At 38.4% G+C, this 16,600-nt stretch overlaps 1 protein-coding gene across 7 annotated transcripts in view; it reads left to right on the top strand.

Annotated features, from left to right (window-relative positions):
* The window catches only part of tenm3 (teneurin transmembrane protein 3), a 496,888-nt gene that overhangs the window by 213,494 nt on the left and 266,794 nt on the right, over positions 1 to 16,600 (top strand). For all 7 annotated transcript variants that reach the window (XM_088073250.1, XM_088073247.1, XM_088073283.1 and 4 more), the window contains 3 exons: positions 9,482 to 9,704; positions 12,045 to 12,165; positions 14,354 to 14,424. In XM_088073250.1, the coding sequence (XP_087929376.1) occupies positions 9,602 to 9,704; positions 12,045 to 12,165; positions 14,354 to 14,424 (295 nt within the window). In that variant the 5' untranslated portion in view covers positions 9,482 to 9,601. The remainder of the gene's footprint in view (positions 1 to 9,481; positions 9,705 to 12,044; positions 12,166 to 14,353; positions 14,425 to 16,600) is intronic.

The raw sequence follows: 16,600 nt of genomic DNA, 5'->3' as shown, positions 1-16,600 counted from the left end.
GTAAAAAATGATGAGTAAATAATCAAAAGCAATGAGGTCTACAACTGACGACAGTTAAAGGTTAATTGATATACTCGAATAAAGAGGAATCCTGAACTCTCTCTTTAATCCCCATTAGCTTTCCTTCATTGTTCATTGAAGCACAGTGTTTTTAATTAACAATTTAATTATTGATGAAGCACCTGATCAAGCTCTCTTAATTCACTTATTAACAAAAAACAACAGCAAACTGATCACTACTTTCACTTATCTTCCTTTCTCTCCTCTCCTGCTCTCTTTGCCCCCTCTCAGTATTTCTGTTTTTTAACCACCTCTTCCGTCATCTCAGCAGAGTAAAAACACCACACACTTGTTTCAACTAAGTGCTTTGTGTCCAATGATTGTTTCTTTTATTTTAATTGAAAAAAAAAAGTATTTGTCTGTCTTGCATTGAATTTATTTAAAACGTACTTTTCATCTTTTGAAAAGAAAACAACCGTCACAATGCTCCCGGGGTCTGTGGTTTTCTGTCATTTTCTTGCTTTTAATCGCTGGTTCTTGTTCTGTTTATTCTTTTTGTCCTCTCCATCCTCTATGTGGCCTCTCATCATTCTCCTTTACTTTGTCTCTTCTCTCCATGCAGCTCCTCTTTTGTTTTGAACCTTTAATCTTTTCATCTCGGCCTATTTCTATTTCTATTTTTCCTCTCGTTTCTTGGTCATTATTCCTCTGCCATCAGCATAATTTTTCTTTACTTTTTCTTCATCCAGAGTTTTACAGTACACCACTTTGTACATTAAACAGTGGACTGTGGTCAGAACAAACGTGTGCACCTTGAGCTGCAGTGCCTCTGCGCTCTTACCATTGTGTATGATGATAAACTGACAACAAATATGCAAATGTGTTACTCAACTGCCAGCCAAGTTGTGGCTGTCACATATCCCACATTGGCTGTCAATCAGATTTCTGCATCGAAGCACTGTCAGCAAACTTGCTGCTTAGTAATCTCTCTTGCACATATCGCTGTCTGTTGTCACACACTGTCTCGTGTGTTGTGGTCCATTTGTTGAGAGCCCACTGTTTTTGGAAAGAATACTCTTGAACTCTTCATGTGGCAACACCTGCTTGAAACATCAGGAGGGGGGGTGCTAATGAGGTGTCTGTAGAGCCAAACATTTAACAAAAAGAAATGCAATGTGGAGCATTTGAGGCTTGTTGCAGCACAAGAAGTGTAAGATCAGGATGATTGCAGTTTCAGGAAAGAGAATCTCACAGTTTTCCATCCTAACATATGATTACACTAATACTCCTTTTGACATTTCAAGTGTCAGTACCAATGCCAAGTGTGTGATTGGGCATATGAGAGGCCAACAGGCTTTCTCCAATATGGCAGAAATAAGATAGGTAGATTGAGGGCTATTATGCATCATTAATCAAAGTTTGTCAACATGGAATGTATGAATCAGGACATCCAGTATTTGGGAAAAGTACTCCTTAAAAAATGGTGTGTACATTGGGAACAACTGTTATTTTAATGTGTTAATGTTTTGTATCTTATGGTTCTCATCAGATTTTGACATTGTAGCTGGAGGTTGTGAACGTTAATTATAAATGAATTATAATTGATAATCTGTTCTTAACTATATTTCCTTTGTGAGTGTTGTCTAGAGGAAAAAAAAGAAAAGCCTTAAAAGACTACAGTCTGACTCCCTCTCACATCTAAAGATGGGACTTTTAGGTCACACACTATAAGATTTAGCAAAGACTGGGGATCTTGCAGGGTCACTACTCTTTATTATTTATTCAGGACCCCATTAGCTGGCACTAAGGTTCAAGCTACTCTTTCTGGGGTCCACACACAACAAAATACAACATGCAGTATAAAACTAGACATATAACTCATAAAATTACAATATGTTCAAAACAAGTAAAAGTCAAATAAAAATACAAAACTACAGCTAGATTATTTTTGAGATTATTTCCCATCCTGCTCCTGGTGAATAATATTACCTTTAACTCCCTTTTAAGAATTATGACTTACATGTCGGCAAAAACAGATAACTCTGGAAACAAGACAAAAGGTGTCACATGTCAACAGTATTCTTGTTGATTCTGAATCTAAATAATTTATAAAGATAAACTGTATTTACATACAAACTTTTAGATTTTCTCCCCTCAACTCTCTACCTTCCTCTGTTGGTTAGCTGTGCCATTTGAGCGGGAGGGGACCGTGGGAATGAACAAAAACTACGATTTCTGACTCAAAAAAGTGCACTTCTTCTTTCACTGCTCATTGCCTTTTTTCCATGATTTTGAAAAAAAACATTTACCACTTTTCATAGGGTTAACCTGTGGCATTGATGCACTGTAACCCAGGTGACATCCCATCAGCAGTGAGCGTTACCAGCACAATGCACTGTTCTGTAAACCAGAAAGAGAAGAATGAGGAGCAGAATGGTGAGCCAGCGTCTTCAGGTGGAGCTGTGGCTTTGTCAGAGCTGAGACAGCTGCTGTGAGCAGACTGTGACAAAAGATGTTATACATATTGGGCACAGATTGCGTTGCCCATTGATTAGAAAAAACTAAGACGCTATCTAAAACAAGAGCTTCTCCTTCAAAGTTGAGGAGCTACTCAGTTTTGAGCATCTCACAAGTGCCTCCTCAACGGAGAGAAGTTGATTGAATAATTTACAGCGCTTGTCTGAGCTGCTTTATTCCAACAAGAATTGGAGGCACACAGCGGGTACCTCACCTGTTTAGAGCAATTGGACGCTTCCTTTGAGATTACTGGAAGTTGCTATGCACCTGTGCTTTGACGTCTTGCTGTGTTCAAATCACGTCTAATTCATCCGTGATTCAGATTTAGTCAACAGGTGGTAAGGCTAATATTCAAAGCCGGGGGCCTCAATGGCCAGATGGGGATCTGTTGTTTTTGCAGAAATGTTCCAATTAAAGCACAAGCCTTAAATAGAAATACAGAAATTATCATAAAAAGATTGTGCTCTGCAGAATGACACCTTTCAGAGTTGTGCCTGATACATTGTCACAGCATGTACATGTGTGTCATATTTTGGGAGCTGGTATATTTTTTCTATTAATAATCACAGGTCTGCTATCCAGGAGCAATAATTCTCCTCTCTCAATGGAGTGACGACATCAGCTAGCAGTATTCTTTGAAACCTTCGAATTATGAAAAAATTGAATTAATTTATCCATAAATTAATTGAATACATTGTGTATATTTTTTGTCCATTCATCTTAGTATTTGAGATGCAGAGGTAATTTTTGGAGAGAATGGGACACTTTGCTGTTAAAGACATCTGTCTGTCTGTCTGTCTGTCTGTCTGTCTGTCTGTCTGTTTGTGACTTTCCCACTTCCAATCGCCATTCATGATGTGTCAAAAGAGGCAGGAAAGAGAAATGAGATATGAATAACAGATAGATTTAGATGGAGGCGATTGAAAAAGAAATAGGGAGGGATGTCGCTGAGCGCATAATGTGTGTATTCTTGGGAGCCCTTGAAGCCGTGCAGTTCACTGAACATAAAAATTAATAGCAGAGTGATTAACAGAAGCAGCAGCGTACAGCTCTACTGTGGTAAGCTGTTAGAAAAACGCCTCCTCAAAGCTCCAGCCCATTTGTGTACACAGTGCGTGTCCACAAACACAGTATCTTCACACCCAGTTACCCTTAACAACACACACACATGCTGAAATATACACACCATCACAGACACATATATTTCAGAAACATTCATAACTAAAAATACACTCAGTTTAGAAAAGTATGTACATAGTTTCAACCTTGGTCAGCTTTATATAATGCACATTTAGATTCCTCTGATTTGTAATTTAATCTTGTAGCATTAAAATATGAGGAGGTGGGCGCAGTTTCCAAAGCTAGACATCAATGGTAAACAAGCTGAACAGCAAAGAAAACATAAAACTAGAAGGGCACTTGGAGAGCGTAGACCTCTGTCAAGGACAAATGCCCAATTTTGTAATGGTAACCAAAGTGAAATATATTTTGTGCATCTAACCCATGATTTGGATCCGCTCCAAAATCTAATGGGTTCTTCTTTGGGCCATGCTTCAACCTTCCGCTAAATTTCATAAAAATCGGCCCACTAGTTTTTGTTATAATTCTGCTAACAATCTAACAAACCAAACATAGCCTCCTCCTTGGCAGAGGCAGTATGAGGCAGTATGTATCTCTGCTTTTTTGCTCCTGTTTGCAAAGGGCTTTTTTTTCAGCTTCAAATCAAGCTGCATGCAATAAGGTCGCCTGATCAACTTCCTATTTTTTTTATTAATGTAACTGAAGTGAGCAGTACTGTTTTTCAGTTATTCATCAACTTTTTTCTTTGATTGAGCTTTAATTACATGGATTCCTCCTTTTAAACCAAATAAAACAGAATCTCAGTCACAACTCAGTCAAACCACAACATTTACATACCCTAAACTATCGCTGGAGATCAGGATAATTAGTTTCACTGCTGTTGCTTTGCACCCTCAATGCCTGTTTTGACAAAATCACGGTTCAGAAGTTTTCATCAACATTGCTCTAATCAATAATCTAACACTGTGTGGAGCATTTTAGAGTGAACACAGAGCAAAAGCAGTTCAAAGTTTCTTAATGGAATCGGCATCGTGCTCTCTTACACCTCTTCCTAACTAAACACAATGCAAATGACTGAGCTAGCACACGTCAGAATGCTTCTGTGTTTTCCAGTGAAGATGTTATATGCATATATAACATAACATATATATAATATATAATGCTTCTTTCTTGTTCAGGTTTAATTTGCGAGAAGAAACAAAATGCTAAACAACAGCTCTGAGAGAATAAATATATACAGCACCTCCTGTTCCTCTGAATCATTCAGAGGCCCCCCGCCAACACAGGCCTCGCTCACGGCATGGCACACCACGATTATCCTGCCCAATGCAGATCAGCAGTTATTATATGAATATCATGTATCTCATTAGCACTTGGCTTCATAGTGGCTCCATGGTGAGCATTACTTTAGATTTTGCATGTTCTTGTCATGTTTGCACAGGCTCCCCTCCTGGTGCTCCTGGTGCTCCTCTACAGTCTAAAGGCGCGTAGGTCAGGTTAAGTGAAGGCTCTGATGTGGAAGGCTCAGTCCCTATGTGTGCTAGCAGGCGCGTTACTCTGAATAGCAATAAGCAGGTAAATTAATGATTCGGGTCACCAGTACTTCAGAGCAGCTTTAGTTCTTCTTGTCCTGCTGTCATTAAAGATAAGATTATAACGGAATAGATAAACCAAGTAGTCCGGACAGCAAAGTGCAGCATAATATAACCACACAAACATGCACATTATTAACATACACACACACACACACACACACACACACACACACACACACACACACACACACACACACATACACATGCAGGTCCAGAAGGTAGGGGATTTAAGGCTCAGTGTCTCAGATTAAGTTGGCGGCTTATGAAGCTGTCTGACCACTACTGGCTGTCTTTACTTCCCTCTCTCTCAGCCTCACTCAACCTCTCTTTTAGTTTCCTCCTGCACACCAACTTTTTTTCTGACCTTTCTTGTCTTGTGTCTGAATTCAATATTGTCTCAAGTCTAACAGAAGAAAGAAAAAAAAAAGAAAAAACAATACTGCTGCATTTTTAATTCTTTTTTTTATCACACCTGGCTTTTATAACCTGTGTTATCTTACTCTTGTCTCTTGCTTAGCTCGTTTTCTCTGACAACCCTTAGGTTTCTGTGCGGTCACCCAAAATAACTTTCTCTCACCCTCTCTCTCTCTCTTTTCTATCCACCTATCAAAAAATGAAAGCTAGGCCCACTGTGAAGGCCAGCACTGATTTATTTGTATTTGAGCTGCTTCCAGGTGATATACTGTACCAAGGCTCATGTTAAGCTCTCACTGTAAAACTTCCCACTGACAGTAGCTGGTGACTATGTGTATCCAAAGAGGCACACATGACTCAAAGAACTGCTGACAGACTGTGGATCCATCCCAGCAGCTTACTGTCCCATCGCAGGATCAATTCTACCTCATTACTTATAAGTCAGCATAAAGAGGAGCACAGAAACAAGACAGCCTGGCAGCTGTGGTATTCATAAACTGACCATCAGCAATTCTGTGTTAAGTTTTTGCTATTATAATTTAAAGCTAACCTATAGATTCTCCTTATCAGATTAATGTCCTGGACTATTGTAACTAACAAACCTCTATTTATAGGACTCTAAATAGGACACGTTTGTTTGAATTTGATTGTAGAAGTTTTTTTTGCTCTTTATGTCTTTTGGCTTAAAGCAGCCACCACCTGTGTTTCTTAACTGACAATAGGATTATTTTCCTGGTGGAGTTTCAATACCCACAAAATCTGTAAAACATATGAACACATATGGCTATGGCGGCTATGTGTGTATGATTTATTATTAATACTTTGCAAATAAACTAAATGAAAATTTAATCACAAAAAACCTGACAGAATGAATTGGCGGTCACTCCTGTCAGGGATAAATTACTTAACAGGCGTAACAGACACAGACCCAGAGGACCAAAGTGTCAGGGGTCCTTCTGACCATCACCTGCAAAGTGTCATTCAAATGAACATATTACGACAGGGTTCCCACTGGCATGGAAAACTTGAAAAACTCAATTCTATGGCTCGCAATCACATTTTCCAGCTCTGGAAAAGTCATGGTATTTGTAAAAATCATTGAAAGTTTTGAAAAAGTCATGGATTTTTTTTGTTGTGTATAATGAGTTGTTACAGCCAGCGTTTGTGGATAACCTGCCACATAATGTAACATAACAGCTAATTTAGTTTATGAACCTGTAGAAGTAACCTAGCACTAATATGAGTTGATGTGTGGCGTTTGTTTACCATCATGTAAACATCATGTTTTTCATTTTCTCCCTGCATTCATTCTCTCCCTCCATCTTCTATGAAGGAGAGATGGTGGGCTCTTTGGCACATCTGTTTCCATCACAGTTTCCTAGAGCCCAAGATAACATTTTCAAAATGCTCTTTTTGTCCAACAAACACAAAGGCATTCAATTTTATGAACTAGAGAGAAAAACAGCAAATACTCAAAACAGCATGAAAATGTTTGACATTTGCACTTAATATATTACTTAAAAAAATCAATCGAGATGTGCATCTGTTTGCCTCTTTTAACAAATTGCCATTGACTTCATATGCATTCACGCTCCTCTGTGTTGTATAATGCAGCTAAAGAATATGGTAAGAGGAATGCGCTGCCGCTCCCACTCCACTCACTCGTGTTTTTGTTTACATACATTAAATGCCAGATGGCACAATCAAGTTACATGGATTCACATAATAAACTATCAGAGGGGTTTTTTCCCCTCTGAAGATGTAAACCGTAATTTTAAGGACAACAAACAAAGCTCTTAGAGATTTTCAGTACAACCAAATATACCCCATTCAATTTTCCAAATAGCAACTGTTTAAGAAGGATGTGCTTGTAAAATAAAGCAGCGTTTTTGATCTCATTAACATATTTACACATACATACAATTACAAAAACATGACTTAGAATTTATTTTCTGCATTTGCAACTGCAGGAGAAAAATGTTTTGTTGTATAGCACAATAAACAGCTGACAGCTCAAGCTTTGTCAGGTATTGTATACATGCATGCATGCATCATGACAGCCCTATAGAAAACAACCTTTTACTCATATGTATAGCACCACCTGCACCACTGTTTTGGTTTGTGCAAAGAAAGTTTCAATGATCACAATGCTTTAAAGGATAAATCAACTTACAAACCCCTCTCCACTGCACAAAAATACACTAACACCTACTATATCTGACTTATTTATTTAATGGGAAAGATTACAATCCGCATTCACTGCTGGGTTAAAAGACTGCAGTAGTAATGATTATTTATCGGCTACGGCTATATTCAGCTTTGATTGTCAGTGATAGAAATATGCCCGTGAGATGCAATGATATGATACCATCCTTCTCCATCCAAACAGCACTCGAACATTACTCAAATGTAGTCGGCACCAAGTTTAAGAGTGACTGAATGAGTCAGAGATATCGACAAGAAGTAAACACTAACATTTTCACTGGCCTCAATTTTTTACCAACCGGTTTTGGGTGGGAATCACCAGAGGCCCCCCTATACAATATTTTCACAAAACTTAGGTCATGATGAAATAATATATGCAATTTAAAATGTTTTACGGTATGCTGAGTATTTCAGATAACATATATTGCAATTTATTACCTCTTTTAACTGCATATGAAGTAAAAACTTTTTCAACAACAGTTTTATCTAAAAATAAGTTTTCAGTCCATTCATCTCACTTCAGTCATTTTAATTGCAGCTACATGTATGTATCTAGTGGATTAAAAAAGGGATGGATGTTGTTTTAATCATTTTTAAAAAATGATACTTGGCATCTGTGTATTGATACAATATTGCCATGCAAAATATCAAGTTAATATGTTGTGTTGATTTTTTCCCCCACCCCTGCTATTATAAGGTTTGTCCAGGACGTCAAATGTGACACATCAGAAATGTTTTTTTAAAACACTCAGAAAGGCATATTTGTCTCTTGTAGAGCCGTGTACAGGGCTCTGGCCTACTGGCTATTTTTAGCAGGTTAGGTGCCAAAAACTCACATTGGCACACTAATCATGTAAGCTGCAAACTCGTTCCCTCAGTTTTGGAGGGTCAACTTCAGAAACTACACTTGGAGCAGCACTGCAGGAGAATTCCCCTGAGACAAGTGACAGTGACAACCTGCCACCGTAAAGACAGGTTAAAGTGTTACAGTGAGGTGACAATTCATTTACATTCATAAGGAGAGCAGCAAACTGTTGGAGCATGCTGTGTTGAAACAGATGTCAGAGCAGCTATGCATGCAAGTACATGTGGTTTACACTAAAGGGCATGAGGGTAGCGCTGTGCCCTCCATACTAATGCAATTCTTTGAGGTGAGTTTGCTATTCAATAGACTGGGAAACTTCATTAAATCTACGAATGAAGAATGCATTTACAGGAGAAGCACTGATGAATCAAATAAATAGAGACAGACAACCTTTTCACACGTGTGAATGTCTGATCAAACAAACCTGCAAATCAATGTTTCTTTCTAACCTGACTGAAAATATGATTTAACCTCTTAGCCTTTGCATATTTGTCCTTGTATGTGTGAACCTTTTTATGACCATGCTGGACGTACGTGCAAGGTTTGTTGAATGTGTCTTTTTAATGAAGATGAACAAAACAACTGAGCCTACTGCTGCCCAGGAGCGTTTTAGTGCAGATCACACAAAAATACGCAAAGCATACTGAATGATTTTTTTTAATCAAGTCACCACAGGATTCTGCATACACTGATGATTAACGTACACTGATGTCGGTCTCTGTAGATGAGACCTCTTTGTTGCATCACTCCTTCCTTGACTTGGTCATTGATTACTCCTTTTTTGTCTCTCTGTGTGTGTTTGCAGGTGGAGTCCAACAACCCTGACACTCTCTCTGTCTACATCGCATATCTCTCTGTCTTTCTGTCTTTTCTCCATCTGTTTGCCCGTGTTTCTGTCTATGCCGCTGTACAGCAGCATGCCTCTATGTTTACCAGCAGAACAAGCAGAAGCACTATGGAAGTGAAAGAGCGACGTCCATACTGCTCACTCACCAAGGGCCGCAAGGACAAGGAGGGACCGTACACTGGTGAGATAGTTTAGCTAATTCATTCATTCTTAGTTATTCAGTTACTTATTTGTGTCTCAAATCATTGTTTAGCAGAGTCAGTTAGTAGGTCAGTTGTACCGTCTGTATTCAGAGATATGTTGCTGGCCTTATATTTAGTAATCAACAGTTTTACTGTCTATTCCTGAAAAATGTACATTAAAGGTGCAGCGTTAGCATTAGGTAGCATTTAGTAGCATCTAGTGGTGAGGTCGAAGACTGCAACCGACTGAATACCCCCCCACTCACTCCTCCTAAACCTGTAGTGGCCTTCAGATAGCGTAAAAACACAAAAGGCTCTCTCTAGAGTTAGTGTTTGGTTTGTCCGTTCTGGGCTACTGTAGAAATAGTGTAGTCCATGTAAGAGGTCCCACTACCTGTATGAAGAGCTCACTTTAAACCAAGGAAAATACATAGTTTCTTAATTTCAGGTGATTCCGAATTAATGTAAACATAAATATGAATTTTGTATTTCATCTATGTGAACAGATCTCTTAAATCCTACCCACTGCTTCTTTAAAACTTTCAGTAGAATATAGTATCTTTCAACTACTGCTGCTATGATTATTGTAAGAGCCCTCTAGTAACAAACCAATGTCCAGTGTTTGTAACTTTATGTCAACAACCAAGTTGTCAAAGAGATCACATTTTTTTATGAATCCTGCAGTGTGGAATTTTTTTTCTACCCCCGCTGGCAATGAGAGTAATAACACAAACACTGTCGACAGGTGCTTATTATGTATGCCTGCAGGTGAGCTCACTGCAGGCTGGTTAGATGAGCGATTACCCAGACATGAGCACGTTCCAAACAGCCATGTTTTGAATGGAAACTGCACGAGTATTTTACAAATATCAAATGTCCAATCCCAGTCCCATGACATCTGTGTCTGCCCTTGGTCCCTTCTCTTCTTTCAGTGCTCTCCAGTGAGGAAAGCCTACCAATGGGGATCCGTGTTTGTCTTTGCCATCAACCTTTTTTTTTTTTTTTTTACTTCAATCCTTCCCTTAACATGTCCTTTTTATCTGGAGCATCCACTCCAGAAATTTGTCTTGGATGCTTCTTAGGATTATCCCCCACCGTTTCTGCCATATTCGTAGCAGCTCTGTCGCCATGTATTCTCCCCTCTTCCTGCCCCTTTTAGCTGTGGTTCACTGGAATAAAATGCATAACTCCCCCCTACGCCAATGCAGAAAAGTTTCCACAGACACCACAACTCTGGCAGTGCAGTGTGCTTTCCCTGGCGGCAAAAGGCCTAATCATCATTAGCATTGTATGAACTCATCTGGTAAAGGCTTCAATAATAATAGACATTTACTTATTTGTACATGTACAATACTCTTTCACGACCATTATACATTGCTTCAAATCTCTAAGAACAATATGATTTGCCAAACACTTCACAGCCAGTGAGATCACAATCTTTAGTTTAGGTTTCACACAGGACTCAAGCAGTGTGGCATGTTTAAAGAAAATTCCACTGGTCAATGAAACACATTCTTTAGGAGAGCTGCAAAGATGTATGATAGTGCTTAAACAGTCACTGTCAAGTGTGTCAGTCAGTGTGTGTGTGTGTGTGTGTGTGTGTGTGTGTGTGTGTGTGGCAGTGAGAGAATCAGTTGCTGTGTTCGGAGAGTTATGAGGCCAAAAAATACATCTGAATAGAGCGCAGGGTTTCCCAGAAGGCAGACGTTGATATTCATTGTGCAGTACATGAGAAAGGTCCTGGGTGATTTTTCCAGCTGGCCTGAGGCTGTACTTAGTCCAGCTGCTGAGAGAGCAGTCCTCCATACATCAACCTGCAACTTTGGAGCTGATCTCCAGGAGCCATAGAATATTTACTGCACTTTGGACAGAATTATAGTTTGTGTTGCAGACCAAATGAATAAGGTGGGAATCATCTTGCTTGCAGCAAGTGAAACTGTCTCCTAACAAATAAATCATCTGCTCTTATAAATAAAAAGTCCATATGTCAGAGTACCCTGTACGTGCTCTCAAAGAATCTCAAAAATCATATTTGTGCTGGGTGTGAATAATGACCTGGCTGTGTTGATATCATTCTAAAACTCAAATAGACATAATGAACAGTAAACTCCTCATGAATGACGTGTCTTTACCTCATTAGGGTAGCTGTATGTGTATGTAGTGTATATAACGTCTATGAATATAATTTAAACAAATGGAAACTGTAAAAAATACAGACTAGCCACAGCCTGAAGGATGGACAACGTCTTAATTTGGGGGGGCTTGTCAGTGTTTGTGTGTGTGTTTATGTGTCTTTGTATGTGTGTTTCTACTCATGTTTGTTTATCTACCTATGCTAGGTTCATCAGGGGACAGTGAAGACTGTGCTATTGGCTCCCAGGGGCTCCGTGTCCCCACTCAGAAGTCCTACTCCTCCAGTGAAACGCTCAAGGCATTTGACCAGCACCAAGACCAGACCAGGTTAGAACTGGGACTAGTCAAGTCAAGTCAAGTCAAGTCAAGTCAAGTCAAGTCAAGTCAAGTCAAGTTTATCTGTTAGCACATTTCATACAGTGTAGGCTCAATGTGCTTCACACAACAAATATGCACAAAAAATTAGGTTGTAAATGCATACATACATACAACTACAGAGAAGTGAGTATGCACGCACACACCCATGATGAAGGGAGCCGGCTAGCTTGGCAACGGGCTAAAGACAAGCCTAGCCAAACCAGCAGGCGCAACAGTAGGTCCAGAGCAATAAGTCGGTTTCTGCAGCCGGTCACTCACAGTCATTTGTAGTCAGTTAGAAATGCCCGCAGGAGTGTTCAGGGCTTAGAATTCATTGTTAAGTCCACGAAAAACCAACCACCAAGTGTGGCGAAAAAAATGTAGCTAAAAAACCTGGATATAATGTTCATTTATGAGAGAGCCGCTGGCGGACAAACAAAACGCTGATGCCTGCGCTCCTCGTAGATTACACCAACATACATGCTCACTCCCTACCCCTAATCATGATTTTTTTTCCTAAACCTAACCAGGGAGTTGTGGTGATTTAACCTAACCTAACTGTAACCATTTCACAACATTAACCATGTCCTTAAAATGTATGGGGACATGTTGGATACACACCCTCTGGACGACTGGTAGGTGCAGTATTCCCCGTCTGAAGCATTGTAATGGTTGTGATAATAACCCATTTACAGTAATGGGCCAGTAATATTCAGAACAGGTGTTTTGGTTCAGTCAGTGGGTTTGTTGTCTGAGCCTCAGTTGGAATTTCAATGTATTCTGCTCTTTGGTGTTTAGATGCATATTCAGCTTGAAACAGCAAAGGAGATATGGTACAGCAGATGTTATTCATGAGTACAGTTTGAACTTTTACCGGAGTTTCATTGGAGTTGCACTTCAAATGATTGAGCCACATTAGGTGTGCTTTATTCTCGGTGAATGAAAATCAATTTTACCACTGTGCCATGCTTTTACCACCAGCCCTTGATTATCCAGCGGAAATCAGTAGAGCACATACTTTACACATCAAAGTAGCAGACAGGAAAAACAGTGCAAAATAAATGTGGATGCCACTTCCATGGATTCTTGGGGGGGAAAGTGAGCAAAATAATGTGTTTTGAATATAATTTTTTTCCCTCATTGTGGTTTCACGTGTGTGTGTGTGCGCACACGCGCGCGTAAGCCGGCCACCTGACTTGAGCACATAGTTTGTGTTGTGTGTTAATTAACAGTATGTATATATGTAAATTAAATAAAAGCAGATGGTATAGACAATAAATGTGACCTAGGTTGTTCTATTTAAGCAAGAGAACAGCGTGAAAAATCCAGGTTCTTTAAAGAACATGCATTCTGATACTTCTTTAGTACAGATAGACTTAATGTCCCAGTTGATTGCCTGTTGTCCTTCTTAATCTCTCTGTCAATTTTTTGCTATTAAAGCTGATAACTTTTATAAAAATAACTTGTCGGTTGCTAACAAGTAGCTAAAGGAGACTGCAGAACATCATCCTGCTGATGTGCACCAAACACGGCTTTACAGCCTTCTAGATACATGATGGTAATATATTTTGTTTTATCCTAGCATAAGCTTTTTACTTCTGGCGATTGCATTTAGGCTTCAAAAATCCTTTTTATTGTGAAGATTATGTTGCTGAACAAACTTTGTAAGTATTATGAACATTTGTTAACCACAGAGCTTTTTTTCTGCCGTGATCCTAAATCCAATGGAAAAATCCCAAAGGCTGATGAGGGAACTAGGGCGATTTTAGCTTCCGGGTTGGCCTTCAGGAAAAAGTTATCCCTGGGGCACTCAATGAATCCCAGTTCAGGGGCAGACTAAACTACTGTATTTTCCACCTTGAGGGGGCGAGAAGGGCCTCATAGATCCTCCACTAATTTTTTATACAATACTTTCACTGGATTTATTCAGCCAATTTTGATGTAGTTATGTCACTAATCATTTAGATTTTTTTTTAATTAATTAGGAACACACCTATGATCAGCTTTGGCATTAAGTTTATTTAATGCCTAATTGCAATTTCAATTGATTTGGTGCCTATGAACCCAACCAAAGGCCAAACAAAGCTGGATTTATTCTGAAGGTCTCTCCTTTATTATAGTAACACAACTGACTGTGTTTGTCCTTGGCTGTTGACAGGTTACTGTACGGAACGACCAAGGGATACAAGGACATGGTTCACCGTGAACAGGATGATTATAACAGACAAGGTGAGAGTCCATTTACACACATGCACAAACACTTATGCTGTCCTTGCCGCCTCCACTTAAAGCAACACAGTTCAGAATAGTTTATTTTCAACTAACCAGGTGTTCTGTTGGTAGCCTTGCCATCAGCTCTTTGAAATGTCAGGCTAATTGCTTCTCTGTTGTTGTTTTTAAACTGTAATTATCTCATGTTTACATGCTCACTTGGCAATTGTTTTGTCCCAGATTAGTTTTTAAGTTTCTTCCTTTTTTTAAAATGCCTGATTACATGTTAAAATTGACACATGAATTTATTGCATGACCCAATTATGTGTTAAGATAAATGCCTATTTGCTTGGTGTTATGTTTTTTGGAATTTGGGCATGTTTTTGTTCAGGGGATTTGTGGATTTTAAACTTTTTTGCACACATTAATGTTGCAAATTTCAATATATGCAGGTCAGACGGGGGAGTAAAACAAGATGTGAAAATGATGTTAATTTAAAGCATATGTATGACAAATGAGTGCAATTAACAACTAAAAGTGACATATCAAAGTCTTGTCGAAGAAATAGGGAAAACTGTGAAAATAGCACATTAAAAAAGGAAAAAAATGCTCAACGACAGAAGCGTGTTCATTGTTCTCCAGCTCCAATTAACACAGCGTCAATATTTGAGAAATGAAAAAGTCATAATTACTCAATCATCTTATCTCCTTCGTTTTCACTGCTGGCCTAATTGGAGCTCATTTAAAATTAATATAACTTTTAATTGAACGGCAGCACTCGTTATCTCTTGTTGTGCCATTAATTACGGAAAGCTTTTATAATTTCCCTTTTCATTAGCTGATTAAAGATGAAGAGGCACATACTGAGATTCTACAGATGATTTGTTTGTCTTCTTTTCATTTATATTTTAAAGGATTATCACACGTTATTTGAGACAGATTTCAGCCCATATCCAGTGGCTGTAAGAAGAGTTACTCCTGATGATTTATTAAATTTAATGAAAAAAAGTATTCTGAATTTGTAATCCACTTTTGAAATACTTTCCCCAGTCTGCATGTTGTCAAATATTAAAGATCTCTCTTTTTTAGAGCCTATATTTACAGACACATTATTAAGCTTGTTCCTTTGTTTTTGGGGGGAAATATAAAAAAAAAAAAAATTTAAAAAATGATATGTAATTGCGAAAAAGGCCTGCAGCCCTGCATTCGATAAGAAGTTGCAGAATTTTTTAACTATTTAAAATCGTCTTTCAGTCATCAATTTTTACTCATGAAAAAAACATTAACGTGCATACTTGATCTTTGATCATACAAACCATTAAAACTTTATTTAATTTACACCCAGCGGGAAAAGAAATAATGTTCATGAATGCATATTTTTGGCAGAAAGTAGCTAAAAATATTTCTGTTTAGATAGAGGTCTGTATATTAATAACCAGTTTTGTAATCACTGATTCTCTGTCATTAATCAGAAATTCATCAGGACACTAAACTTTGAAGAGTGGAGGCTTTTATAGCTGAGATTATAACATATTGTTGAACCGACTGGTTTATTACTGGTTCCTCACAAACAGTTTAATGTCCAGTAGTCCACAGTGTGAGATTGCGGTGACATACTGAACTTTTGAATATATGACACCATATTCCATTACTGAAACTTTATTTGTTTAATTATTCATTCATTCATAAATTCACTCGTTGCCATTGTCTTGGTTTTGTTTTTGTCTTCTTATGATTTAGTTTCATCAGTTCTGGCTTTGAATTGTATTTTTGTTTTGTTTTTTTGACAGTGAAATTAATTTATTTTTCTCGGTTTGTCATTATTTTCTGAGCCACTGGCATAAAAGAATCTATTTGTCGTGATGAGATTTGTGATATTAACAATGTCTGTTCTATTGTAAGAGGCATTACCTTCGCAGTGTACATCTTAATAGTGTCTGGGCTTAAAGCGCTGGTGATCTGTCTCCTCTCCTGTAATGACTAAATAGGATTTGAGGGATCTATAGTCAATAAGTATTCACCTTCTCTGTCTGGTTTGTCTTGTGGGTTTCTGTTTCTATTTGCTATGGCTAGAATTGTCTTTTTTTTTTTTTTTTGAAAGCATTGCTGCAGTTTTTCAGTGCTTTAATCAGGGCCAAGGCTTTTTCTCTTGGAAACAGCGTGAATGAGATGCTGCATGAGTCAAGCTCTCGGT

The sequence above is a fragment of the Plectropomus leopardus genome, chromosome 3 (assembly GCF_026936395.1).
Source record: "Plectropomus leopardus strain MGB_pleo_1.0 chromosome 3, ASM2693639v1, whole genome shotgun sequence".
NCBI classification, from domain to species: Eukaryota; Metazoa; Chordata; class Actinopteri; order Perciformes; family Serranidae; genus Plectropomus; species Plectropomus leopardus.
Note: the sequence above shows the minus strand (reverse complement) of the source record. Positions and strands in the feature narration are given on the sequence as shown.